Genomic DNA, 26,677 nt, shown 5'->3' with positions numbered 1-26,677 from the left:
TAGCGAGGTCAGAAAACATTGTGGTTGGCCGCTCTACAGGCATATAAACAATAAGGTGAGAGGCGAGGAAGTCAGACAGGTTTCTTGCTTACTATGGAGGACAGCATGCGTACATGCAAGCCAACACTGCTCTTCATGGCTTTCGTCTGTGCCATCGCATTCGTGGCTATGCCTGCTAGATCAGCCAGTGTCTATGTAAATATCCCCGTTTAGCCCATTTTTCTTTTAACTGAGATATTTCCCAGTTCAGAGAAGGATTATTTTCTATTTCCTTATGTGATAAAATGTTTGCATTTAGTTTTGGTTCACTTTCCTTACTAGGTTTCTGACTATTTTATGTTGTATCTTAGGAGGGCAGAAACATAGATGAGGTGTCTAATAAAAGGTTTTAAAAATGCCACTCAGGTAAAATAAAGCTACTGAGAGGCTTTCTCATTATTTTCAACAGGAAGGCACCGAACAAATTTTTGAGAATGATGAGATGATGGAGATCCCTTACAGGCTGATGAAAAAGTGGACGGATTTCAAAAAGCGTTCAATCCCAAGGCGAACTCTTATACCTCATTTTGAGTAATCAAATTACAATGTAATGCATCGAACAGCAAAAGGTTTTCATTCACTTGACGTACTTGGCATCACCTATTCATCAGTAAATAACTTCTGTCTGCCAATGTTTGCATCTTATGGGACATATATCCTGGACCACTCTATTTGCATTTCAAATAATTTACGGGTGAGCGGTGCATCGGCAAGCAATATGTAGTCAACTCAAGCCCAAGTGACATAGTGCAAAGGATTAGACCTAGTGTTGACTGCTGCATTTACATTAGTTTATCTAGGCTTACAATGATTATAAATGGTTGTGAAACCTATTTTACCTATAAGTGGAGAATTTGCAGAGTGGATCGAACGGAACTAAGTAGTCTGTTTGTAATATACAATGTTCCAATCAACGAATGTACAATTTGCCTAAAATTTAAGCGATCTTAACGATTTCACAATGATTTTCACATAATATACTGAGGAATTCAATTTCCATTAAAGGTGGTAATTTGTCGAAAACCGGGAAATGATCAAAGAAGCAACATTTTGAAAGTAATTGTCATTGCTTCAAGCGGACCAAAAACAGTAATAGTACCTTTAAGCCGGTTATTATAAACTCCAATGTACTGTTGTGAGCAATGTATACATAAATCACACTAGTTTCTACTTTCGTCATTTAAAAGCCGAATCCGCCTTAAACCAAAATACTTAGTCGTTAACTGTGCTTTGTTTGCTTTAACAAGTCCGTTCTCAAACCCGAAGAAATTTTCACTCTGAGAAAAACCGGCTGATGGAACTTCGTGATGCGCGAACATCAAGTAGCAATAGGATCTAAGTACTACGCAGACGATTCAAATTTAAATTGTGCTATTATTTTGGTTAAAGTTATACCCACATCAATTTGTCATCTAGTGCGTGCGCGCTGAAAATCGTATATAGGCTTCAGATGAATAACAATCGGGCTTTAGAAAATCCCTCAAAATTGTTTCCTGCTAAATGATTTTAAGTCTGCTTAACCTATAAATAACTATGGGTCCAGAACCACTAAAAAGTGTTGTATGAGGCCATTAATTTCTACCACGCTGTAAAAAGACCATTTAGAACATTCCCCTTTTCTAAGGTAATTCACGAGTTCTTTTTATTAGGTTAAAATATAGCATCAAGAGTGAGCACCTCTTGAAGACTAATGCTGAACTAGTTTATTCAGATCAACTTAACCGTTATTTTTACCAAAGACGTACTTATTAGAAACTCCCTACTGAGTTGTTAGATTGTAGATAGTAAAGGTTCATAGTTCTTTAGAAATTTCCACGCTGAAAAATAAGTCATTTTAAAACCAAGACCCAAAGCAGAAATGAGAACTACATTCGCACGAATCAGTGAATGACTTTTTTGAATAAAGCAGTTTTCGCGAAGACGTAAAAGGTCATGCTAATGGGGTGATTTCAGGTAAAGCATGAAAAGGAAACCGGGTAGCGAACCGGTCTCTTTGACGTGAACTCTTGCCTCAAGAAGGAAGACCAAAAAGTGCCAATTATGTGTAAAAGTTACCAAAGGAGACGAGTTTAGTGCTGCTTCTCAGATATGCTGAAAATGTCTATTAAAAAGCAGTGGTAGCGAAAGTAAAAGAAGCGTGCATGGCAAGTAATTACGCAGGTAAGTGAAAAGAGTTTCCACGTTGTTGCATTCGGACTATTGCAACCGAATTCGGTCGGGATCATCAGTGTGTTAGTTGGGATATAGCTAATATTTCAGATGTATTTAAGGTACCCAAATAATCCAGTGATGATTATTTCAAACTGAATCTAAATCAAATTTTCCCAAAGACGCAAATTTTCATCACTGAAAACGGAGTACGATTTTATGCTCATCTTCTAAAACTTAGTCCACCACTTTTTTCGAAGAATTCCTTTTCCTGTGGACGAACACCCATAAAATATTCCAAATAAAGAAAGGTCAAAACGGAAAAAGATGTGAACTTGTATATTGAATAACGAGGGTTCAGAGCCTAACTATCCTTGAACCATGCCCATTGCTATTTTTTATTTTATGTTCATTTCGAAAAACAAGGACCAAAGAATACTAAGATGTTTTACCATAGTGTCTAAATGCCGTATACAATACGTTGATAATTCATTCTAGCCGCTGATTTTCTTGAGCAAAATCTTTTTAAAATTCTGCCAACTTACGTTATTATTAAGTTTTAAATATCTGTAGAATTCACTGGTAAGTTCGTATATCATTAGTTAAACTTCTTTAACCCAAAAATTCAGGATGGATTAAAAGAATTTCCGCTAATGCTAACTATAGAAAAAGGTGTTACTGCTTAGCCATTTGGAGGTACATAGCAAAGAACACTGCAAAGGACACTGGGAGTTTCGACAAATCATATCCAGCCCGTGGAAATCGCAGGCTCAAATTAGAAATAGGTTTTCCCAATAAAAGTTGATACACTAATGAAATTACAAGAGTGAAAAGAGACCAAACTTTGAAAAGTTTATCTCAGTAAAGCCTTGCAAACAAAAATGTTGGTGGGTTAGACATCTAGTAGCTGGATTTCAGAACCCAAATTTGCATTTTTTGGTTATTAAGGTTAGCTAAGTTACGAATTGAGCAAGTATATGTCGGCCTTTCGAGAAAAGGGATTTAACAGTTCATAAAAATCAACCTACTCTTTTAACGGGAATGTGGCATAATTTGGATTACAGTTACTAGCAAAACTTTTCCTTTAACTCCTATCAGATTGGAGAAGTTTGAATGTAATCCTACTTTACACACCTTTCTTAAAAAAATTAAACAGGCAAACAGTGCATGTACATGAAAGTCAGTTTCCCAACAATCATGTACATTATGTTTGCATGTTTGCACCTAGATCGGTATTTAAAAAAAAAAACAATTACCTTCTTCCCGCTCCCCACCCCTTAAGTTGGTGTAAGCATGCTGGGTCATCAAGGTTTTGATGCCGATACAGGTAGATTACATCCACGTCAAGTGACCACAACTGGAATAGCACAGCAGCTATGTGGGATAAAATGACAGTTCCGGTTGGTAACAACAGCATTGAAAGGATTGAAAACATTGCAAGTGATTTCGTTTAACGTTTAAAAGGGATAGATACAAACGAATTGCAAAAATCGTTTTAATAACCAAAAAACAATCCACAAAAGATGCTCAGAGCGGTTGTAACCTAAAAAACACTCATTTTCGACTGTTTTAAGTAAAAATAATAAATTCACAATTGGTAGCATACACAAACCCGTTTGGTCTCAGATTTAAATGGCAATGTTCCAAGTAGAACAAAGTGGGGTCACCCTCTTTAAAAAGCCTTAAGGAAATAACTATTTCCCACTGAGCCACTCAGGCAAGTCCCAGCGTTTGCTAACCTCAAATTAAAGTATACCCTAATTTACCAAAAAAATGAAGCTTAACAAATCCTTCTACAGAGGGACATCGAGTAAACGAGTGCCCTTACTAAAATACTTACGACAAAGCACAAAGCACACAAGCCATTGTAAACACTTGAAGAGCGCAAGTACAAAATTTGGTATCCCAGCTTTTCGGCAGCCTTCCAGGCTTCCAGAACGCAATATATACAGCTACTTCATATCACAATGCCTCAAGAAGGCTGAGGAGAAGTCTCAAGAAGCGTCAGTTCCCATAGTTTTGCAGTAGTTTATTACTTGTTTAACTCTTGGTTTTGGGTACGCGGAGCTTAGGCCTCCGGTTTTTCCATCCAGTAGTTGACATGGTCTCCAGGACATGCTAGTAGCTCCTTCAGCCCTTTTTTGTTCCCTGTTCTAGAATTAAGGCTATTTTCGTTTTCACAGAAGGCTTGGAGCACTACAGGCATTGCTCTGTTCGTTGAACCAATAGTATTTAATAAGGCTTCAGCATAAAAAATCTCAAACCAAAACCAACAGACAAAATAGCATTGGATCTATTTTCAATTCTGCCTGTTCTCTTGCTTTAAATGGTATACCGACTCGCTGTTACTAGTCGGTTTGTACTAATGGTTACTCTATTTTTCGGATTATATCCCACTATATTACTTTAAATAGTTGGTGGCATTAACATCAAACAATTGCCTTATTTTTAGGCAAAAAATTTTGCTTTTGAATTTGGGATGATTTTGCTAAAGCTTTACAGCTTGCTGTGGTCTGATTTTAATCATTTAACCAAGCAAATTTGTTTTAGTGAGCTGTCCGGGTAGTCCTTTACTGTTTTTCGCCATTTTTCGTTGGGTATGAGTAAGCGAGCTTATCTGTGCATCACCGATGGGAGTGGTACGCGTAGCCATTGTAAGTGATGGCTTTTAGAGTCAAAAACTAACGATCCGAGCGCATGGGCCATCGTTAGGCCTCGAAAGCGTCGTAGCCGCTGGTCCAACGCAAATGATGACAAAACGTACGTACCTGGGATGCCTACACAATTGCCTCCAAACCTGACTCCAGCTCAAGAGAAAATGTATATCTGTAAGTAGAACTTTATCCACATTCTTCCTTCAAGTGCAACTTCAAATAGAAGATATTACAAGACGCCTAAAGACTGGTGATTTGGGCATTCCGGCAAATCCTGAGGATAGGTACGTTGTTAGTTCCGTTTGCTTTTAGTATATAATCTTTTATCGACAGCAATGCGTTAAACTAATTTGTCTTTTCACGTATAGGCGAGCGATAAGATATGGGACGTTAGCTTTTTTGGGTAAACTCTTATACTAATACCTAATCCTATTTTAGTAGAGCTCCATCTGTTAGATCAAAGCGCTGGTAGATTTCACACGAGATTGCATTTGCGTAAGGTATGGAATTTAACGCATTGCTTTTCAGGAATCCCATTTAGCACTTGCTCTATCCACTTTTTTATTTTAAGGTCCCCCTCACCTGAGCCGGTTTACAGCAGTGATGGGAAACGGTTAAACACCCGTGAATATAGAACCCGTAAAACAATGGAGGAGAATCGGCACAATTTTATTCAGCAAATGTTGGAGCTAAATCCCGATTACAAACCCCCAATAGACTACAGGTGCTTCCTCGTTTTGTGTTTCATTTCTAGAGCGCCACAAAACAAAATCACGGACAAGATATTCATACCGCAAGAAGATCACCCCCACATTAATTTCGTGGGATTGCTTATTGGACCGCGAGGGAATACGCTTAAAGCTTTAGAAAAGGAGGTAGCGTCCCGTTTATTATCATTAATTTAGATGAGGCGTTGTAGGCGCTCGTTTGCGTCCAATGAGCCTTATTAGTCGTTCTTGGTGTGTAGTTTGCTCTCTTAGTTGAGTAGTCTTAGAAACACTAATCAAGCATTCCTGGTTTCACAAAGGCTTTGATTATTGCTCGCCAAATGTCGACTTTTATAAGCTTATTCATTTTTGTTTACGCTATATTTGCAATTATCGTTTTGACGTAAAACTATTTCTCAACAAATTTGTGCGCAGACTGGAGCGAAGATTATTATTCGTGGTAAAGGTTCCGTCAAAGACGGGAAATTGATTCGCCGAGATGGAATGCCTATTCCCGGTGAAGATGAACCTCTTCATGCTTTCGTTTCTGCTGCTACTCCAGAGTCGTGCCAAAAGGCTGTGGAGAAGATTCAAAGCATCATCCGCCAGGGTATTGAGGTTCCTGAGGGTGAAAATGACCTGCGAAAGTCGCAGCTTCGTGAGCTGGCACTCCTCAACGGCACTCTGCGTGAACACGAGGGTTTAGCGCGTCTGAGGGCAATGGCGGAGGCGCAGAATATTGCTACGAATAAGATCCAGTGCTCCATGTGTGGTGGTAGGTCACTGTCTCTGACATTTGTGACTTGCTGCCTGGCATCTGTGAACGTCTGTGCTCTGTTGTGCGTTGTCAGGTTTCGGTCATCTTGCGTCAGACTGTAAACTACGCGATCCTTCGGTCACCATGGAACATATGGGCATCAATCCGATGGAAAGGGCTAAAATGGACAGTGAATATACTGCGCTTATGGCGGAGTTAGGCGTTGGTTATGGTGGTGGTGCCGCCACTTTGCCCCCAGGAGTTGGTAGGTCCTTATAAGTTTGTTTGGAACCACTTTGTTTTGTCTCAGTGTTCAAACAGGTAGGATCATCGCCACTGTTTATATCGTGTAGAATTTTCACGGGGATTAACTGCATCTTGACATGACGTCTACACCTGTGGTTGTTAATTTAGCTATACGAACATTGCATTCCTATTAAAAAAGCGGATATAATTTTAGCGCCCGGCATGCGATCCGCACGATCAGGCCCACCGAAGCAGCCTCCCCCACCGGGCGTAGCTCCCGCGCCAGAAGAGGAGGGAGAGGACAAAAGTAGTGGAACTCCTACTTCGACAGCTGCGTCGGTACTCCCGCCGCCTCCACAAATGCCATCTCATCCAGCCGCCTGGGGATACATGGGAGTCCCAAACCCCGGTGCTGCCTACCCTCCTGCCATGCCACCGACTGGGCCGCCCGCCACTTACGTGGCTGGTCACTACCCCCCACCCCCGCCGCCCCCACCACCTCCGGGGCATCGTGGATACCAAGGCTGGTACGGACCTGGCCCAACTGGGCCTTGGCCTCATCCCGGCGGTCCAGGTAAACTTTGGTGTTCGGGTCTACTTCCGAAATCTTGATACAGTTTTCGGGATCGTTATACTGCCTGGTAAGTCCTACGTGAACACGTAGATCAGAACGTGTACTCCTTCCTTAGGAATGCCGCCGCGCCATATGGGCTATAGTGGTGATGGGAATGGTGGTGACTACTGCGCACCAGGATATTATGCAGCTGTGCGATGATTACAATATCGACACTAATGAGTACTTTTTTGATCGACATCCGCAGACCTTCGGTTGTATCCTAAATATGTATCGGACGGGCCGTCTTCATACGATGGATGATATTTGTATCCTTGCATACCGCAGCGATCTTATCTACTGGGGCATCGAAGACCACAACATGGACCCCTGCTGCTTAAGCAGGTACTATCAGAAGAAGGAGCATGTTGAGGATGAGATGAAAAAGGTGAACGAGATTTTTATGCAGGAGATGGACGAAGAGTATTTTGGAAATGATAAATGCGCTGTTTATCGTAAGAAGTTATGGGACATTCTTGAAAAGCCTCAAACTTCTTCAGCCGCTAGAGTAAGCCAGTATTTTTGCACGGCCTCTCTTATTTTATTTAAACAAACCCTTTGAAACTAATGCTAGGTAAATGAACAACTCCTTAATTATTGCTTTTTAAATTGTACACTCACTCTGCATCTTTTTGTCATGATCATTAACAAATAAGCAATAAGCGAACTTCAAACGAGGCCTAATTACCCTCACAAAATTCTACACATGATTGAGTGTTATCTCACGTTAGATTGCTTTAGGCATTGGTTCGAATGTAAACTTTGATTAAATATTTAAAACGCTATTACTTTTAAAACACAATAAAATTACATAATTCTTGTATGCGCTTAGCACTTTAAAAGGAGCCTGGTTTTTACCATGCTAGACCTAGAGAACATGGTTGGAGTCGTAGCTATTTTGAATTAGACTTATACTCACAGCTGTGTCTTGTGAAGTTCGCGTAGGCATTAATTTCATTATTGAATTTGTACTATTTTTAAACAGTACGAATTTACCTTTTTACTGTCATTTGAGAGAAGAGTTCTGGATTTCCACTACTCGAAAACCAGTGAAGTTGAGGGCTGGAAGAAATAGAGCAAAAAGCGAGTGTTATTAGATGCGTCTTGATGCCAAACATCATTGACGTTTGTGTAAGAGTCCATTATTCGTGAATTAGGTTACGAGAAGCTCACTCATTATATAGGCTTATGGGATCAAAATAAATATTCTAATTTGCCCATAATGGTACAGAAAGGCTTAATTAGTGAATAATTAGGCCGATTTAGACTAGGCTTAATTTGGTAAAGCCCCAAATGAAAACCAGCAGTTAGTACATTTTTTTACGTGAGAAAATACATTCGGGCATGTAGCCCTAGCCATCTGCTCGACAGGTGTTCATATCGATAAGCATTCACCAATCATTCGTTGAATTTTGTCATTCAACGCATTTTTACTTCAAAAGTGGCATTATAAGTGGTTCAGTACTTCTCACTTTCACTTCCAATTTTGGCCTTTCAAACAGAAAGTGTGTAAAAGATGGCATTTATATTTGATAAGTGATATGGAGTTCTGCATGTTATCAAAGTTATCGAGGCTCGTTTATTTTGGGGTTAAAAGCGTCCACTCCATTACATGGCTAACTCAAAGCAACCGCTTCTCATCTGATAGAGACACTCAAACAAACACGTATTACAGCATAAAGTAGTCACTAAATATAATTATAAAGTGTAGTCATATATTTCTTAACAAACCATGCTTTCTGTTAAAAAAATATCACTATTTTTACTCGTCACTTAAGGATAGCTACTTTCTCCGTGGAGTTTAAATCCACTTTTAGAAAACACGTCAATATTCAAAAAGTTGCATGCGTTAAAACCAATCACATTATTCAGCCTATGCGTCAATTTCTTGCTGTGGTAAGCTTAGGACTTTCCGAAAGACGGCTTTTTATACATGATTATGCAGTGCCTATTAGTGTTTTATCGATGATAAGATTAATTGAAATATTTAACAAACTGGAATTGTTTAGTAAGGCGCACTTTCATTACTCAACCTGATCGTTTCGAAAAATGCATGTAATCCAGTGTGAACTTGATAAACCTGGTCGAATACTGGTTAATTAAAAGAGATGCACTTTATCCATAATATATCAAGAAATTACCTGCAAACAGTAGTGAATGCTGAATTAATCCATGATATTCCAGCTCTTATTTGCCGTATTTTTACACAGTTAAGTGCTTTAGTGCAATATAATGTGACTTTTTAAAACATACTTCAAATAAATAAAAATAATGTATTTAAATGTTTTATCACGGCGACAATGTCCTTATCCCATCGAAAATCGCTTGACTTAGCAAATGAAACTTTACGATATTCGAGCACTAGTATTTATTACTAACTATACAATTTAATTAAATTATAATATGTCACCTCATTCCAAATCCCCTTGTTATAACCCATTGCTGCCTTTGATTTGTATATTTTCTCTTAATTTCCAATCATCCCAACTATTACTATGACGAAGCAATTTTTGAGAAGTAAACTCGGTATGCACTGTTAAAATAGCTTAAATTGGGTTCATTACATTTAATTTTATGTTTTGTGAATTAGGCTTAATTGGTGGTGTAGTGATGAAGCAACTAGACACAAAAAAGGATTTCTTTGCACAAGAACTTCCATAAAAATTAGAGTGCCATTTTAAACCTCTGCGCCTATCCTTAAAGGCTGAGTTGAATGGAATCAATGGTATCTTCCGTGTATATTTTTACCTTCAATTGCGCGGGAGGTTTAAAAATGACACCGAGGGTAGACAAACTCATCAAAGACGCGCAACAGCCATGAAAAGCATTTAATCGATGAGTTTGTTTGGTTCACTAAGAGGTGTCTTCCTATCTTCCAAGCAGTACAACTTCCTTCTACTTAAGTTTGAAAGACGCTTTAGCGATAGCTTCCACCAAGTTTTTAATAATGAGGTGTTTTAAATGCAATAGAAGTCGACACCTAAAAACATGACGGCAGTTTCCAAATGGCTGAACTCAAAATGCTAACCCATTGTGAAAAGCGATTGTAGTGTACGATAATTGCGTGCTTATTCAAAATCATAGATTGCCTTTCACAGGCCCAGAAAAACAAAATGTGTATAATTTTTGTTACGCTGTGCACCCGACAAATTTTTTTGCTTTGCAGTAAAAGCAGGTACTAATTCCCCATTACTTTATCACATATATTAGCATAACAAAAAACGCCTTTAAAGTGTCACAAATTAGGTTGATTATGCAAAGCGTTTGTAGAAATGTCCTTGAAACGCTTTTAAATGAATTTATTTAAAGGCCAGAAGGTGTGTTTGCTAGCAGGGTTGGCTTTATGCTGAAATTAAAAGTCTTGATAAATAACACAGAGGTATCATTTGTCCGGAAAAATATACCTCATTGTATTGTCTAAGGGAGAACATGCTTACTAGATCAATAAATGTTCCAGGTCCTCTAAAAAAATGTTAATTGCTCCAATTTTTCCAAGTAAATAAAATTGTTGTCCTTAAGCAACAATTATGATTGCAGGATCACCGGGCACGATCAGGTTTTAGCTAATGTATATTCCTCCAAAGTGAGGATAAAGAGAGTTTGAAATCTTTCCGAAAATTATAACGTTACCTCAGGACACATAAGTTAATATCGAGTAAAAAGCACGTCATATAATAACTACGAGGCGGGATTTTGATGGAGTGCGTGTGTGTCAACCTTCCATCAAAAATTGAACATTAACAAAACAAGGTCCCATCGCTTTCTTGTTTATAGTCTACGTCCATATATGAGGCGTGGAGAGTGGTGATCATGGCATTCAGGTAGCCAATAATTCCTATCTACAAAAAACTATACACAGCAATAAACAAATGCTTACAGTACGAGAGATTAACGAAAAACTGACAAAAAACCGTATGCATGAGTGGCTGTGCCGCCAACTCCAGCATCTATTTGTAAAATTCTGTTTTCCGTATTGAATCATATGCTACACAAAACAATAAGAGTAAAGTTAAAGCTCCATTAAATAACCCTATTGGCCTCTGTTATTTTACATAGGCAGAAAGTAGGTGTCTTTTCCAACTATCTTCCCAATGTTTTCATATGCATTGCTCTCAAGGCTTTGTTAAGATTTTTATCATAGCACAATTGCTCCGGACTAAAATCGCTCAGAAATGCTAACAACACAAAAACTACTAATAAAATAATAGTATTTGCGGGTTTCGCTGAATAAAAGCATTTCAAATTTTTCGGAATAAAAACACAATGCACTTTATTTGGAATGAATGCCTTTACACCAAGAACACGTGAAATTTTTCCGTATAACTAGAGTGCGCAATCACGATAATTTTCATACTTTAGGGCGATGACAACTATTCAAAGTTGATTTTTTAGTATAAACAGGGCTCCTAAAATGTGCACCAATGTATATGTCAATGTTACTGTAAAATAAAATCTGCAGTCTCCCTACTGATGTAGAAAGCCTTGTCGAAGTGCCAAAAATTCCTGAATGTGCTCTACCTGATTAGGCAATCAATAAAGGAAATAGGTGGGAATACTGTGGTTTTACCTCACAGATTGGAATGGAACTTTTAAAGGATGTATGCAAATTCTTTAATACTTTAAAATTGTGAACTAGACAGAATTAATCTGATGTTATATAGGCCCCGAGTCCTTCCTGAAAATATAAGGAAAGAAAATGTTTTACGCATCCTTTTTACCAGGCACCTTTTGGTCAAAATGTCTACCCTTGTTATATGTATGAATAATTGAACGAAGGAGATTCCTTCAGCAACCAGAAGGTACTTCCACAGTCCTCATTTTATAGGCAGGAATATCTCCTCTTTATTTGAGTAAGCTTGAGAATGCAGTGAAATATTTTAAAAAGAGTCAAAATCCAAGTGACTGACTGGGTAAAATTTTAAGCATCATAATTCGCTGACTCCCTTTTGCTTTGTGCAACCTTGGCTTCTGCCCATTAGAAGTCTACTAGGTTCATATCTAATCTTCAAAAGTTTTTTTTCAAAAGACCGAAGTAATAAGAACCTTATGCCTAAATCTCCTGGATATTTTTGCAAATTACTTTCGATGCGCCATTTTCACCACAAAATTTTGCTCCCTTGACGCCTTCATTGAGCGCCAAAGCATTGCGCATCCTTGCGTATTGTTCCATTTTATTGTACAATTATTTAAATCTATTGGCTACCTACAATGCTACCTATTCGACTTCTTGACTTTTTTCACGGTTACAAGATCAGGTTGATCCTTATATGAAACATTTTCAGTTTTATTTTGAAGGCAAATTTAGACGATTCGGTGTCAAATCAAACCTTTAGCATTCCAGGGGTTTGATTTGACAGCTGAAACTTGAATACGTAATGTTCTTATTGATGCATTCGAACTGTAGAGTGATGTTTAGCATGACTAAGCATGTCGTAATTCCATTAGGATAGAGTTTCTGAGTGTGCCCGCTTTCAAGAAGTGATTAAGTGCAATGTACTTTTCGAAATAATGAAATACATCTTAGTCATAATTGTTCTGTTTTACTAATATTTAGCATAGGAACACATTTAAAAAAATCAGGCTTGGTCAAGTAGTTGGGGTTCTTTCAAGTGTAACAAAATAAAAGTTAATAGTGCATGAGCTGGCTTTATGTTCTTCCATTTCCTGCTAATGTGGTTGCATTGTATCGAATCATGTAATATTGGTATTATGAAGCTCAAATGCTCACAGCGGGATAATTTGTTATTTTAATATGCATGAATGACTTTTGGATCAAAAGGCTGTATCTTTTAAGTGAAAGCTTTGAAAAGTATTCTAGAACAACCCGCTACTACGATTGTTACCTATATGGACATACGCGGATTTCCGTCATCATTTTCACAGTAAAGAAAAATTATGAGTCTTGAATAAGCTTATTAGCATTCTCCTTTTCTATTTTAATTTAGATAGTAGCATTAATTTCCGTAACCTTCATTCTTCTATCAACAATTGGATTGTCGCTGAATTCACTAGCAATGACTCAAGAATTCCAAAACTACACAGTGGCGGCACCTATTATCACAAACAGGACATGCTGCTTAAAAGAACATCAGCATAGCATCCTTGAGGCTAATGGGAACACCCAATACCATTTGGACAATCTGGAGCTGGTCTGTATTATCTGGTTCACTATTGAATATCTTGTTCGATTCATTGTGGCCCCCTACAAATACCGCTTCTTAAAAAGTCCTATGAACATAATAGACATGATTGCCATTCTTCCCTACTACGTTTCAAAAGCTTTGGACTCCCTCACTGCCATCAGCAAGGTTGTTCAAGTCTTTCGACTGCTGCGCGTCCTCAGAGTTCTCAAACTGGCACGACATTCTATTGGCTTGCAGGCACTAGGATATACCGTTCGTAGATCCTACAAAGAACTTGGCCTCCTGATGATGTTCGTAGCCATGGGTGTTCTCATATTCTCTAGTCTTGCCTACTTTGCCGAGAAAGACGAACGGGAGACCAAGTTTGAAAGCATTCCAGCCACATTTTGGTGGGCAATAATCACCATGACAACAGTTGGATATGGCGATATGAGTCCAACAACCACATGGGGCAAAGTAATTGGTTCCGGTTGTGCTCTTTGTGGAGTGCTTGTGCTCGCCATGCCGATTCCCATAATTGTGAACAACTTTGCCGAATTCTACAAGGACCAGATGCGGCGAGAGAAGGCGGTTCGTCGACAGGAGGAAATGCAACGGGCTCGACAATGCGGAAGTTTAGGTTCGGACAGTCTAGAAATGGAACGAAGTTTAATGGAAGATGGTGCATCGAGAAATATGGGCGAAAACACGATGAGGAACTATAAAACCGCCGTATTTCACGGCGGTTCGGAAAAACGACACAGAGAATGCCATGTCGACATGGAACGGACCTTGAGTGAACCGTTGGATCTTGGAGGTTCATTCAACCATCCTGTAATGAAAAGTCTTACCTCCTCCTTTGATGACTTAAACATTCGAAAGCATTTTTTGGACGTTGCAGTACAGGTTCACAGTTATACAGAACCTAGCGCACCAACTTAGGATGGTTAGTTCGACACATTAGCCAATTTAAAAAACCGGCAAATGCTACAGAGCACTCAGTGCCATTTTATTGCCTTTTTAGTACCTATTCGTGGATCACAACATCAGTCAAATCTATTTTTGATAGAGTCAAACAACCATCAGAGTCCAGTGAATTCGCACTGAGGCTGAGTACTTATGCATCTGTGGTATGCGGTGAAGGTGATTAAAGTTTGTTTTGGTCTGCAAAGTGAATACATCTAGTCATTTCCTTATGATGCTGCATTTATTAACAAAGAATTATTTTGCGCATACGTATTTTTTCGAGGGCTTCCACATATCCGCGCAAAGTATGAGCTTCCGTTTATTCTGTTAACAAAGTATGCGCTAGAGACCAGCAAATGTGCGGCAAGAAGCTAGTGAGTCTAAATTTGACGTCCGCCACGTCCCACCAAATAAGAGGTTTTATTTATAACGCATTTAAGCGCTACTTTGTGATCATTATCAGCATTGATTTAAAAACAAAATGTTAGTTTTTTTCCTAGCCACGCAGCAGCGCTTTATTCGCACTATCAAGTAAGCGTTTTGAAATAATATGAAGGCCCGATTTCCTTATTTAGTGTACCAAGGCAATTCAAACAAATAAAAGTATACGAGTCCGATCTAAAATCAATACAAATTTCCGGTTCAACAATATTTGAGTGGATCATAGCTGCATCTGAAGTAGAAACTAATTATCTATTAAAGTTTTTATAAAAGTGCGTGTGGTTAAATGAAATTCATTCATTTGCTTATTCTCAAGAACGTCTATTTCTGGGAGTAACTAATTTTTTGTTGAATTGTGCGTTAACAAAATACCCAGGTAAATTTTGCGATTCGCGGTTTTCTAAATAAATAAGAGTTGCTGGCCACTCCCGAACTTGAAAAATCTATCTTAAATAATGCTGCAAATCATCAGGTTTCAGTGTGACTACAAAAGAGTAATAGCTAAACTTATTTGATTTAATCCGACTAATTTTAGGTAGGAAGATGATAATATGCCTCACCTATACATGAAACTTCTCATAGAAGTTTTGAGTAAGTCCGGTTTTAACATAAAATAATAAGTACTTGTAAATCTGCTTAATTTTGGAGAGTGTTTGAGCAACCGAAAATATATAAATTTAAGCAAATACTGGCATAAAAATCATGAAGTCATTTCACTTAAGTTTATTTGTAAATCAAGCACTTACACGCATTGTACATACATTTGCAAATACGCTCCATTTCCATGTTTATGTGAGCAATTTACTTTAAGCTTGAATGAACACTGCGAATCTCTCATTAAGTCACTGATCTGGCCACCATTGTTGCCTACATAACATGTACTTGTTTCAGTGATCTGTAACATGAGTAGCGATGATTGTCAAGCAAAATTTAGAACCCTTCTTTTCAATAAAATCGTTACTTAAATAGCTAACCTTTAACAACCCTTGATTCGGCGGTTTCGGTATAATAAGTATTACAAAAAGGCACACCTCGCCCACCAAAGCAAAGGCAAGTACACAAGAAAAGGTTGTGAAAATTTAAAGTTTTTTCAATAGCTTAGAGACTTTTATTCGGACCTACTTCCATAGCAGCTACAAAGCGCCATCTTAAACGAGTTTTTCAACAAAAGCTGAAATTTTTTGACTGTCGAAATGTAAGCTGAGAACAGAATTTGTCAAAATCTGTGCTTCTCATTTACTTTTGCATTAAAAGTGACTACTAAAACATGTAAAAATAGGCAAACAACCGAAATGTTTTTAAAATGTCAAAATGTCATAATACAGCTACATTACCGACGCCATGAATGATTAGCAGCTGTTGATAAAAAGTCATATAGATATTGACACCGCAACAGTTTGACAAATTGCTAGACATTTTGTGCGAAAAATACTTCAGGCATATGGTAAAGAGCATCCACGCCCTGAATTCTGGCTCTTAACAAAGATAAGAATAGTAGCGTTCCGGGCGGCTGTTTCAAAAGTGACCAACTTTCAGTGCCTATATAATAGATCCACTTGATTCCATGAAATTGGTCGCCGAATTTGAATGCAGCGGTGTACAACCAATCGTAAATTTGAATGTTTAAGCAATTCCTTCATTTATCTGAAATGTTAGTGCATTGCAGTTTGCAAATCAGTTTTTTAGTCTAGAAAGACAAATGTGGCCATTTATAGCAGAATCGCAGTCTGAAAGATTTGTAGAATTAGGCAATAAAGGTTATGCTTCATTTTAAAAGAGTCTGGCAAGCTATTTAAAAATAAGGCGGAAGCAAGGCTTAAATCGCCATTTGCCCTCACCAAACACATTTTTGCAATATTTTCTTAAATTGTGACATTCAATTTATGCTAATATTTAACGTACAAAAAGTATAGCCAAGAAAAGTTATCACAACAAAGCGTACTTGTAATGCATTGGTTGTTTAACTCTCGGTTTTGTTAAAAGGCCACTTTGGGTTTCCGCCATTGTACCTTCGTCGGGTGGTCTGGATTCCGCGCCAAGCCGGCGGCTCCAAGCCCTTCTGGGGACCGAATATATACATATTTAAGCCAAATATTGTGCCTTTTTTGTCTTCAGGGCGGTATTAGGGTACTACAAACTCGATTGATAAACCAGAAAATGATTTAAATAGTTTAAAATCCAAAGGAAAATTGCAAACCTAGATTTCTTTTTGTGCGTTTAACTTCGTTCATGTCGCGTAATGTTCGCCTAGTTGTTTAAAATCAGGTGTTCCGTTAAGGCACTTAATTTCTGGCATGCTTTCCTTTTGTCTCGTGGGAGTGTTTTCCACTGTTATTAATAGTGTATGGCACATTTTTCATGTAGATTATAAACTGCTTTATGGAATTTGGGAAGCACTTTCATCAGTTTTGGAGGTCTGAATGGGAATTGCCTAAGTGTTTTGAAGACCATAGTTCGCTAGTCATACTGTAAAAGAGAGGTTTAAGTGCTATTCAGTAAGGGTTGCGCAATTTCATATTGCCTTACATAGTAGCCATGTTTATAATCTCTTCTACCTTAATTTGGTCTAGCGTAGCATTTGGTGAAAAGGATTAAGCCAGCTTTTGAAAAACAAATGAGATATATTCTAGCAGACCAATTTGCAGGAACTAGATTTTAGGCACCGTTCCATGCAATTTGAATTTAACTCTTGAAGCATTACACTTTGCGTACACTTTGGATTGTCGTTAGAATTGTCCTATCTGCACTAAATGCTTTACACCACTAGCGCAAGCTTCTGATATGATGCATGCAGAAATGAAAGCGAACAATAGCTTTTATGCCGAATTCGCAAAAGTCATAGCTAATTTACACGTTGAAATAGGTTGAACTTTTTGTATTACCAAAACCACTAATTTTTTATTGTGAAACTTTGTACTGCAAAATTTATCAGGGTTCTTCTATTCTCGAATAAAAAATGCTTATTACTTATGCATCTTTTTCGTCTATTTGTCAGCAAAATCACTTAATGGTTTGTAATGCGAGATTTGGATAAGCCGAATTCCCACACGAAACGGTTTTGTTGCGGATTCTTGGTGTGTATGAACATGTAGTAGAAGTCGTCTTTGTCTGTTCTCGACTGCTTTTCATTGCCCCTTTTTCATTGTTGTGATGAGACCGTTCTCTCAAAAATTTGAGAGGACATATTGAACTCAATGTTCTTCCCGGTGATCTTTATTTTATTTGGTCTAACCTTTTGAATCGACGTGGTGAATCAATTGGTCAGTTTCTTGCGACTTAAGCTTTTATTTATCGGTTTTAACGTTACAGTGGATCATTAAGTATTCGTGCATCACCGATGTCGGGTAAAGCGCTGGCATGCTTTACCCTCCCCCCCCATGCTCAAAATGTGTTTATTGAAGGCGAATACGATATGGCAATCTTATTTAAGTGGAGGCACGATAAAATTCACTGATGGTTTGTCCGGAATCGTCGCTATTTTGCCTATCAGTCTCTTTTGGGGGGTGGTTTCGATGTTGCTGATGTATATTGTGTTCCGGTGCTTTTTGCGTACGTTCTTTGTGTCTAGGAAGATTGTGTATTCGGTCGATGGCGGTATGCAAGTTTCTAATCGTGAGGCACTTTTGCACAGCGGATCTTCCCTATCTCCTCTCCTTCTAGTTAATATTGATACTTACTAATTTCATTAAGCCATACAGCACCTAATCCTAACGTCCCGAATCTCAATACTCTGCATAGGTAATGTACTGGTTTTGACTACTTCACACATCTGTCAACAATAAATTTAATGTGTTACTTTATCTTGACCTTCTTTTGCATGCAACATAGACCACCTTGACTGATAATTGGAGATTTATGACTAATGAGCTGATAAAAGTGGGGAAGCACTGCTAATATTTGTGCTGTGAATGCGCACCTATTATTCTTGAAAACCATATATCTCATTTTACACCATAAAGAGACGTTGTCTACATGCAGGCAGATTCCACTCTGATTCCGCACTTGGAGACGATCAGGTGATCAAAATCAATATTCATTAAGCGGCAGTCTACGCGTCTCGGTACTAACAGCAAGTTCCAATTTTTATATGCAGTTCCTTGACAATCTTTGGCACCTTGTTCTCTTGGGTCTCTGTGTCGCTGGTACCCTGATTCTTCTCTCAGTGGACAGAATCGAGAAGAGCGGTATCTTTGGCAGCAAACTCGAGGTTGTCGATGAGGTTTTTAACGGTGGACGACGCTGGATCACTCGTAACGTTATTACCGTCGCCCTAGCGACGTCGTGTACATTGTCACCGAGCATCATCTCCGAGGCTATTTACCTCTGCAGTGTTAATTCGCTTTGTTTATTCGCCGCAAGGACAGCTAGCTTGCTGCTATGCGTTTGGCTGTGGCACAAAATTGCCCAGCTGGGCCTGGGTAGCATGACTGCTTTTATGGCCTTTCGTTTTAACAATAAGTTAGCCCTATTCCTATACCACATCAATTCTATCTTTGGATTTATCTACATCCTACTCATCTACAACGGAACTCTACTTTATAGTCAGCTGGAGTATTTTAAGCTGAATGTAGATGGATTCCTACTGTTCATCGGCTTCATGCTGTTATGCAGCTTTGGTGGGATGCGTATCGTCCTACCGTTGTGCTCTATTCTCAGTGTAATGGAAATCTGCGGAGGCATCATGCTCCTGGCAAGGATTGAAGGATTCAACAAGACCATGAAAGAGGCGGGCCGCAACCACTGCAGCAGTCACAACCCCCTTCACCTACTGGGCACAGTCTTCCCCCTCCTCCTGACAGCACAGCCACTATACCAACTCTACTACCACATCGGTCCCCAGTGGAGGGCAACGACAGCTATAACCATAGGATACTGCGTTTTTATCCTAAAGTTCCTCCTCGCCTTCTTTGCTGCACAACCCATTAGGATACACGGAAGGAACCTAAGTATACCAATTGGTCGAGACTTCCATACAACCTTCTTCGGTACCACAGAACAGCACAACCTAAAGCGCCAGTTGGAAGGTATCCTTCATGGTGGGGATCTAAGCGACTATGCAATCCGAGTCAGTGTTCTCAGTAAATTGGACGGCTTTACGCTCAACTGTCTTGTCTATGGTCCCATGGCCGCTTTCTACAGTCTCCGACTTTGCCAAATTGTAGGTGAACTGAGCGAAAAATTTATCTCACACCTCCAGATAACGTCGGTAAAACTGACCGGAGGTGAGATGCAGCATATCTATTGTTCTCTCTATAGCCTCATAGCCTGTTTCGTGTTTGTGAGCCTGCTTAGCGCAGATAGAAATATCCTAATGCCTGAATACCGCCATGTCTCTCTGTATGTCCCTCATATTACGAACTTCTTCATGCTCAGCGTCACGACGATGATTGTGTTCGGCGCAGTGGCGCCTCTTGTGCGACTCGTCCACATTCTCTCTGCATGGGGCCTGACTACCCTCCTTACCGCCGTGCCAATGTGCACAATCCTCTGGAGTGGTTACAGTGCGACCATCAGTGAGGCAGTGGTTGATTGGGAGATGCCCATCGACGACATCTGGCTATGCCTCGGTGTGTGGACTAACTTTGGGTGTTTCCTGATCAACATCCTCCTTGTTGTACTACTAGTGTGCCATTTCAAGGAAAGGGGGACATCGATTTCCGAAGAAAACATTCATCAGGCCCAACGCACCAACCGGGTTTCTCCAGGCCACTCACGAGCAGATCACTTACCCGCAGAAATTCGGTCTTGAGTCGGAGTCAAAGAGCCTAACGTTGACAATAATATACATAGCGTCCTCGATGAAAAAGAAATAAAACAACAACGACGGACATTCGGGCCAGTGTGGATAAAGGGCATACTAACCATCGCGTGCTAATTTGTCGCACAGAAGCAAATTTCCAAAATAAACTGACAATCACAAATGTGCGGAACAAATGTATGAAACACTAAGGAACGTTATTTAATTAAACCAAAAAGTGGTTTCAGATTCTAAGCTTCCGAAAATCGAAAATCAAACTAGCTTTAAAATGCTTTTATCATTAGTATACTTTTTCGGCAAAGGTTCAAAACATGGTAATATACAGAAACGAAAAACCACTCAACGTCGAGAACCACGAGCTTTTGGCGACCTGGATCTGCGGTGACCTCCAGAACGGGACCGAGACCTTCTGCGTCTAGAACTTCCACCGTAACGACGTTTACTGCGATTGTAGAGTTTGCGACATAGTTCACGGGATATGGGCTTCAAATGCATAAAGTTGCAGAAACCACCACGCGTGCATTCCCTAACCACAAGATAAAACATAGCAACCAGCGAAAATAGACAACTCATGCTACAAAAGCGTGATGGGTTGTAAAGATCGTGTAAAAGTCATGAATTCGACTATTTAAACATACCACAATTTGCTGAATAATCATTTGACAAACAAAAAACAGCCCGCGTAACAGTAGGCAACAGCTGAATTAACGCAGTGAAAGCTAGTATCCAGAATAAATTTAGCCGGTCATCAGAAATGACTAGAATCATTCTAATAAGACCAGTAAAACAACCACAGCCATCACGAGAGGGAAATGGGGGGGGGGGGTGAAAGAGGCATCCGACGCACCCCAGCTCGTATTGTCGGCAACAAGCCTCGCGAAAATCAGTGACGGGAGAAAGTTCCGCGTGAACAGGTCTTCCACCAAACCAACGTTGGTTTAACATTTTAACCGCCTTTTCAGCGTCTTCTTCTCTACGAAACTTATAAAATTTGTGCTAATTTACGGTAGCCAACCTTAATATATACATTGCCGACCAGATGATCGCCCAGATTATCACAAACATTCATTTCTTCAATCTCACCGTACTTTGATTCGCATTCAACAAAAACCTCCTCAAAGAATTCATCGAAGATTTCCTGAGCTTGAACTTCAGTCATGTTTGCAACATTCTAGGAATGCACTCAAAAGACGGAGAAAACTTGCCTGATTGGCATTGTTATGCGGAGCGATATATAGGTTTTGAAGCAATATCGTCTAAACACACTCAAAGAAAGAAGAACCATCTACCTGGCTGAATGTAGGCTTATTGTGCAGCCTCGAGCATTGTTCTCCATGTCGACATGCGCCGATCTTGAAATAAAAGGAGCAATTAACTCTGGAAATCATGCAACATGACTAAAAATTACTTGTCCTTCTCAGTTCCGAAAATTGATGCTAGGTACTCAGCCATCACCAGACATGTAAGCGACCGCACGTACCGCACTAGGGTGGCCTAGTAAAACAAATACATTAGTAGCATCAAAGAAGGAGATTGAAGTAAGTATTCTGCTTCTTAAAAAATAATAATTTTTTATTTAATTTTGTTGATTTAAAAGCTGTTACTTTTTGCAACCACACTGCATGAGCCTACTAATGTAATTAGGTAAGTTGCTATTTCAGTGAAATTTTAGAAAAGTATTTCCCTTTATTGCAATGAATTTTCAGTAAGCAACAGTGGCAGAGTAACAAGTGCAATCCTTTAAAATACAAGTAGTTATAAACCAGTGAATTAATTAATGAGTAAATGGTCCATTCTTGCAAAGTACTGAGATGCAGTAGCTAATCTCTAAGTTGATTAAACCTACATTAATGGTGCATGCCAAGAGATTTTTTGCATGATATCATTGAGTTTTTTATGTCTTCAAACAAGGAAAACTTTGTTATATTCCACATAATTTATTTAATGAAAAATTGCATGTAACGCAAAAATGCTTTAGTGGAATCATTTCAGACGGGCCACCATTTGCTTGACCTGTTCGATGTGTGGGCCAACGACAGAATCAACCATTTCTCCGTTTTTAAACGCCATGAATGTGGGCATAGCGACGATCGAATAATCAGATGGAGCGTCCTACGGGCAACAAAATCATAAATGCATTTGCTATAGTGTAAATCGTCTTAAAATAACAGGGCTAAAATGGAATTGTACTTATAAAGAGCAGTAAAAAGCTGGAAAATTTTGGTCTAAAAATGTTATTATTTTTAATTGGTGCTTTAACAGCGAAAATTGTGATGTGTTTATCAATAGTTTGCTAGGACCTGGTCATCAAAATGATTTCCTAGTTGCCCGCGATTCAAAAATTTTCAGCCCATTGCTTTAATCAATTGATTTTGGAATAATTTCAGTTAGCCTGTAGTATTACGGTCATATCTTCCCCCAACTTTAAATAATTTTGAATTTCCTGAGTTTCATTAACCTCATAAACATCGATGTCAAGCTTCGCGAACTTGACACTGGTTTCATGTTCGGCGAGTTTCTCGTAGGCGACTTTCACGGATTTGCAAGGACCACACCAGGTTGCGAAGAAGTCGACGATCACCAGGCACTTGTGGCTCATTTCCTTTAGGCTTTCCATATCATTCTACGACCAAGGGAGATCACAGTTTACAAAAAAATTGACATTAATAGGTAAACGTGCACCATACTTTAATAGAATGGCATAGAATAGGATTTAGTACAATTTAAATCGCAGCAATGATAAGAGCATATTGCTGCCACGTACATAGGCGTGAATGCGATATTATGGAATATATAACATCAAAGATTCCCTTGTTTAATTGAGCAACCTTATAACACGCGAATTTTGCGAATAATGCTTACTCTAGTAAGTAAGTAATAATTAAGTTACTGCAGTAAAAACAACAGAATGAAATAAATATATATCGGGAATTCTCTTCATAGTCTGACAGGAATTAATCTCATTAGCTAAACATAAATTTTCCAGTCGAATAGCGCGTCGTATGTAATAATCTAGACCGCCATACAATCCGGAATACCCCTCTTTTTTATTCACACTGATGCTTCGGTAGAATTCTGTCGCAGGATTGGAGATTTCAAAGTATTTGTCAAATTTTGGCTAAAAAAATAACGGTCTTAAAAGGTGTTAATAGAAATTTGCTTGTAACCGCTTTGTGTACTCATTCAGTTACTTCAGAACTGTAGCGTTGTCTGCACTTTGAGTGGCTAAATATTTTCCACATTTACTTTTCTGCCATGAAAATATTGCATTTACTGCCATCTTTTTAATCTGTTTAAGGGAAAATCGTAGTAAACGCCAGTAATCCAGCGAATTCGAATGCAAGAACAGTGTAGTGGAGAGGATTATTGTGATTTGGTCGATAAGTACGGCAAAACAAAGTGTCATGATTACATTTTACAATTTAATAGCGTCGTTATTGCGTAAAGGGCAATACCTTCGGTATTTTTGGGTGAAACACTAAAATACATTGAATTCCTTGCATTGCTTAGAATGAGTAGATCACAAGTAAGGTTAGTCTATGAGTTGCATCACTGAAGAGCCCATGACAGTTACAGCCAAATTTTGAATAACATTGCAAATAGTGATAAACCTAATGGGAAAGCAATTTTCAACAAATAACATATTTAAAATATCAAATTCTCCACTTGGCAGCATTTAAATCCTGCTTACCTCATCGTTTATTACCGTGATCAGAGGTGGTACCTCAGCATCCTTCGCTTCCATCTCGTTTCCACTGCAGCTTCAAATGAAGATGCATCTAATTCGACCTAATCCCTTAATACATAACGTCAACGCCCCTGCAACTAAAACATTGGACGAGTAATTAGACCTGCCTTGGAAATGAAATGGGTGATTAAATGTCGGACTAATGCTTCGGTTACTTTATCTTAAGGTGTGGTGAAGTTAAGCCCCCGTGTATTTTCAACTGCCTGCTTAAATGGAAATTGTGACTTCGCCCTGGGCATTAGGAGTGGTCGCGGGAGTGTCTACCCAGTAACTTTACTTTACTGTTTGTAAATCCATTAAAAGCTAGTCTTATCAATTAAGAAGTGAATGAAACAGTTGGACTTTCCGTGATGTAAACACACGTATCTTGAGGCGTGAGAAATGAATTTTTCGTTCTATTAAAAACTATAGAAGAGCCTAAGGGTAGAAATTCCTTCAAAAGTCTGGTTAGTTATATCAAAGCATATACACGACCTTTTTTACTGAGCTAAAATACAAATAAAAAACGTTCTATTACTTCGATCAAAGTAAAAGCATTTCTACGAAGTCCATTGGGCATTGTTAAATCTATATGACAAATTATTCAGCGTTACCTGTTTACAAAAAGTTAAAACATTGCATAAATTCTGATGTGTTTAAAATATGTTTCATTCAAACGGTCGGAAACAAATCGAACAAAAACACAGCCGGTGGTGCAAAAGTAGTATCAGACTACTACCACTACTTCTGTTGTTTATAGTGTTGACTATGTAGAAACCTTTTATATAATCCTACTTTAATAAGGGATGCAAATAATATGTCGCTTTAAAATATATTCGTTAGACGCGGTGGATCGTTAGTTCGATTCTGCAAATGGGTAAATGCGGGCGTTGTAAACATTGGAAGGTATTTAACACTTAAGATGTTTCACATACAAAATCCATATTTTATATTGGGTTTCCATTGGCTCGCTTTCATCTTAGACGAAGCATAGTTTTAGAATCATTATTCTTTACCCTGAAGACCCGTCGTATCTATCGGATCCCATCTTCGTTTTACAAAAGCCCTTATATGTCTAAGTAAATAAATTGAAACGAATTGAAATCAATTATTCATAAAGAAAATACCAAATTTTGTTGTTAATACAAACCGTAATACTCTAAATAACATCGACTGAGTGATTACTGTAAAATACATGAGTCAGTTTAAAAACGCCTAAACAGGATGCTTTGTAAAAACAAAGATGACATTTTTGACCCACACACATTAATATGCTGCAGTGTTTAAGGATAGAGGATGAATTTGAAGACGGTCATAAAGACAAGTAGTGCTTTGATAGATAGTTTAACTCTGAGTTTGATTACGCAATCCCAGGGCATGGCCTGAGGGCATGCAGTAACCTCAGCTCTTTTGGAAAAACTAAAGTGTACACGTGCATTTTGAAGATGCAACGAAACACAAAAAAATCGAAAGAACAAATAACTTTTCATGGTATATTTCATTGTGCGACCGCTTTAACGCAAACACATACATAATTGAACAACGAAGAGGAGTTCACTTGTTGACCTTACTTTATGACGGGAGATCAGAAATGTCAATAATGCGAATAAGGAAAAGAAACACTGCCTTGATGCCATCTATTCAATTTCTTTCATACGCTTAAATTTGCGAATGCAAGTGCGCAATTTGGCATAGTCACCTCCAACTTGCGTTCCGATTTCCTCATGGTTCTTGAAGAAATAGAAGGAAGGAACAGCGTACAGGCTGTAGAAGGGTATCAAATCCTGTAAATAATGCCATCACACGGTTAATGTTAAAATTGAAAATGAACAACTAATGGGCTGAACAGATGACAAATAACCAGTGCTACTTTAATAGTAAAAGTAACGAAATTGCTCAAACAAAGATTTCCACACGCTACGTAAATTTGTCAGATCTCGCGCCGTTAACTGGCAGCTTCTTAGGGACTTTTTTAAAAAGCAAACCTATGATTATTTCTTTTAGTATTTCCACTTAATACTGACGCTCTTTTGAGGTACAACTACAGTTGGATGTAGAATCAAAGTCAGAACACACTTGGGCATCATCGATGTCAATAATGACAAGAACAACATGCTGATCCTCTTTTGCTAGCGATTCCAGATGCGCTTTGAGTTCTAGGGAATGTGGGCACCATTCGGCTATAAAAATGAAGACAACCAACTTTTTTGCATGCGCTCCTAAGAGAGTGTGGCATTCTTCCTAAAACCAGATGGAAATCTAATTTACATTTTGAATTTCAAATAAGCTTAATAAACATCTTATGTGCACAAGTAAAATGTTCCATGTAGAGAAAATGTGGACTTCGGTCTTGCATTAATAAGCAATAAAATTAAAAGCAACTTGTTATTTGACGCAGGTTTTGCTTCAGTCAAAAAATAGGAATTATCGAGCATATCCACTAATGCTCTATTTAATTTGTGAAAAACTGAGGACCGTAAATAACTTAGCAGCAAAAAT

General features: G+C 38.6%; 5 protein-coding genes across 5 annotated transcripts; 3 read left to right on the top strand and 2 right to left on the bottom strand. All coding sequences in view use genetic code 11, as the record gives it.

Annotated features, from left to right (window-relative positions):
• Nucleotides 1-93: 93 nt before the first annotated feature.
• On the top strand, nucleotides 94-574 carry EGR_07851 (hypothetical protein; the record flags this gene model as incomplete). Its single annotated transcript, XM_024497100.1, has 2 exons — nucleotides 94-195; nucleotides 449-574. The coding sequence occupies 2 exons, from the start codon at nucleotides 94-96 to the stop codon at nucleotides 572-574; spliced, it is 228 nt and encodes a 75-aa protein (XP_024348511.1).
• Nucleotides 575-4,960: 4,386 nt separating this feature from the next.
• On the top strand, nucleotides 4,961-9,410 carry EGR_07850 (Splicing factor; the record flags this gene model as incomplete). Its single annotated transcript, XM_024497099.1, has 8 exons — nucleotides 4,961-5,015; nucleotides 5,050-5,132; nucleotides 5,984-6,176; nucleotides 6,400-6,520; nucleotides 7,510-7,672; nucleotides 8,667-8,753; nucleotides 9,037-9,172; nucleotides 9,271-9,410. The coding sequence occupies 8 exons, from the start codon at nucleotides 4,961-4,963 to the stop codon at nucleotides 9,408-9,410; spliced, it is 978 nt and encodes a 325-aa protein (XP_024348510.1).
• A 9,370-nt stretch (nucleotides 9,411-18,780) lies between these two features.
• On the top strand, nucleotides 18,781-20,442 carry EGR_07849 (hypothetical protein; the record flags this gene model as incomplete). The annotated part of the gene is made up of 1 exon (XM_024497098.1): nucleotides 18,781-20,442. The coding sequence occupies one exon, from the start codon at nucleotides 18,781-18,783 to the stop codon at nucleotides 20,440-20,442; it is 1,662 nt and encodes a 553-aa protein (XP_024348509.1).
• Nucleotides 20,443-20,790: 348 nt separating this feature from the next.
• EGR_07848 (Splicing factor U2AF subunit) lies at nucleotides 20,791-21,903 on the bottom strand (the record flags this gene model as incomplete). Its single annotated transcript, XM_024497097.1, has 6 exons — nucleotides 20,791-20,977; nucleotides 21,299-21,432; nucleotides 21,467-21,622; nucleotides 21,653-21,707; nucleotides 21,741-21,803; nucleotides 21,860-21,903. 6 exons carry the CDS (start codon nucleotides 21,901-21,903, stop codon nucleotides 20,791-20,793), a joined length of 639 nt encoding a protein of 212 aa, XP_024348508.1.
• A 531-nt stretch (nucleotides 21,904-22,434) lies between these two features.
• Nucleotides 22,435-24,196, bottom strand: EGR_07847 (Thioredoxin H-type 2; the record flags this gene model as incomplete). Its single annotated transcript, XM_024497096.1, has 3 exons — nucleotides 22,435-22,563; nucleotides 22,910-23,074; nucleotides 24,143-24,196. 3 exons carry the CDS (start codon nucleotides 24,194-24,196, stop codon nucleotides 22,435-22,437), a joined length of 348 nt encoding a protein of 115 aa, XP_024348507.1.
• Nucleotides 24,197-26,677: the final 2,481 nt, after the last annotated feature.

The sequence above is a fragment of the Echinococcus granulosus genome (genome assembly GCF_000524195.1).
Source record: "Echinococcus granulosus chromosome Unknown EG_S00088, whole genome shotgun sequence".
Taxonomy (NCBI): Eukaryota; Metazoa; Platyhelminthes; class Cestoda; order Cyclophyllidea; family Taeniidae; genus Echinococcus; species Echinococcus granulosus.
The sequence above is the reverse complement of the archived record's forward strand: the minus strand, read 5'-3'. Positions and strand labels throughout refer to the sequence as shown.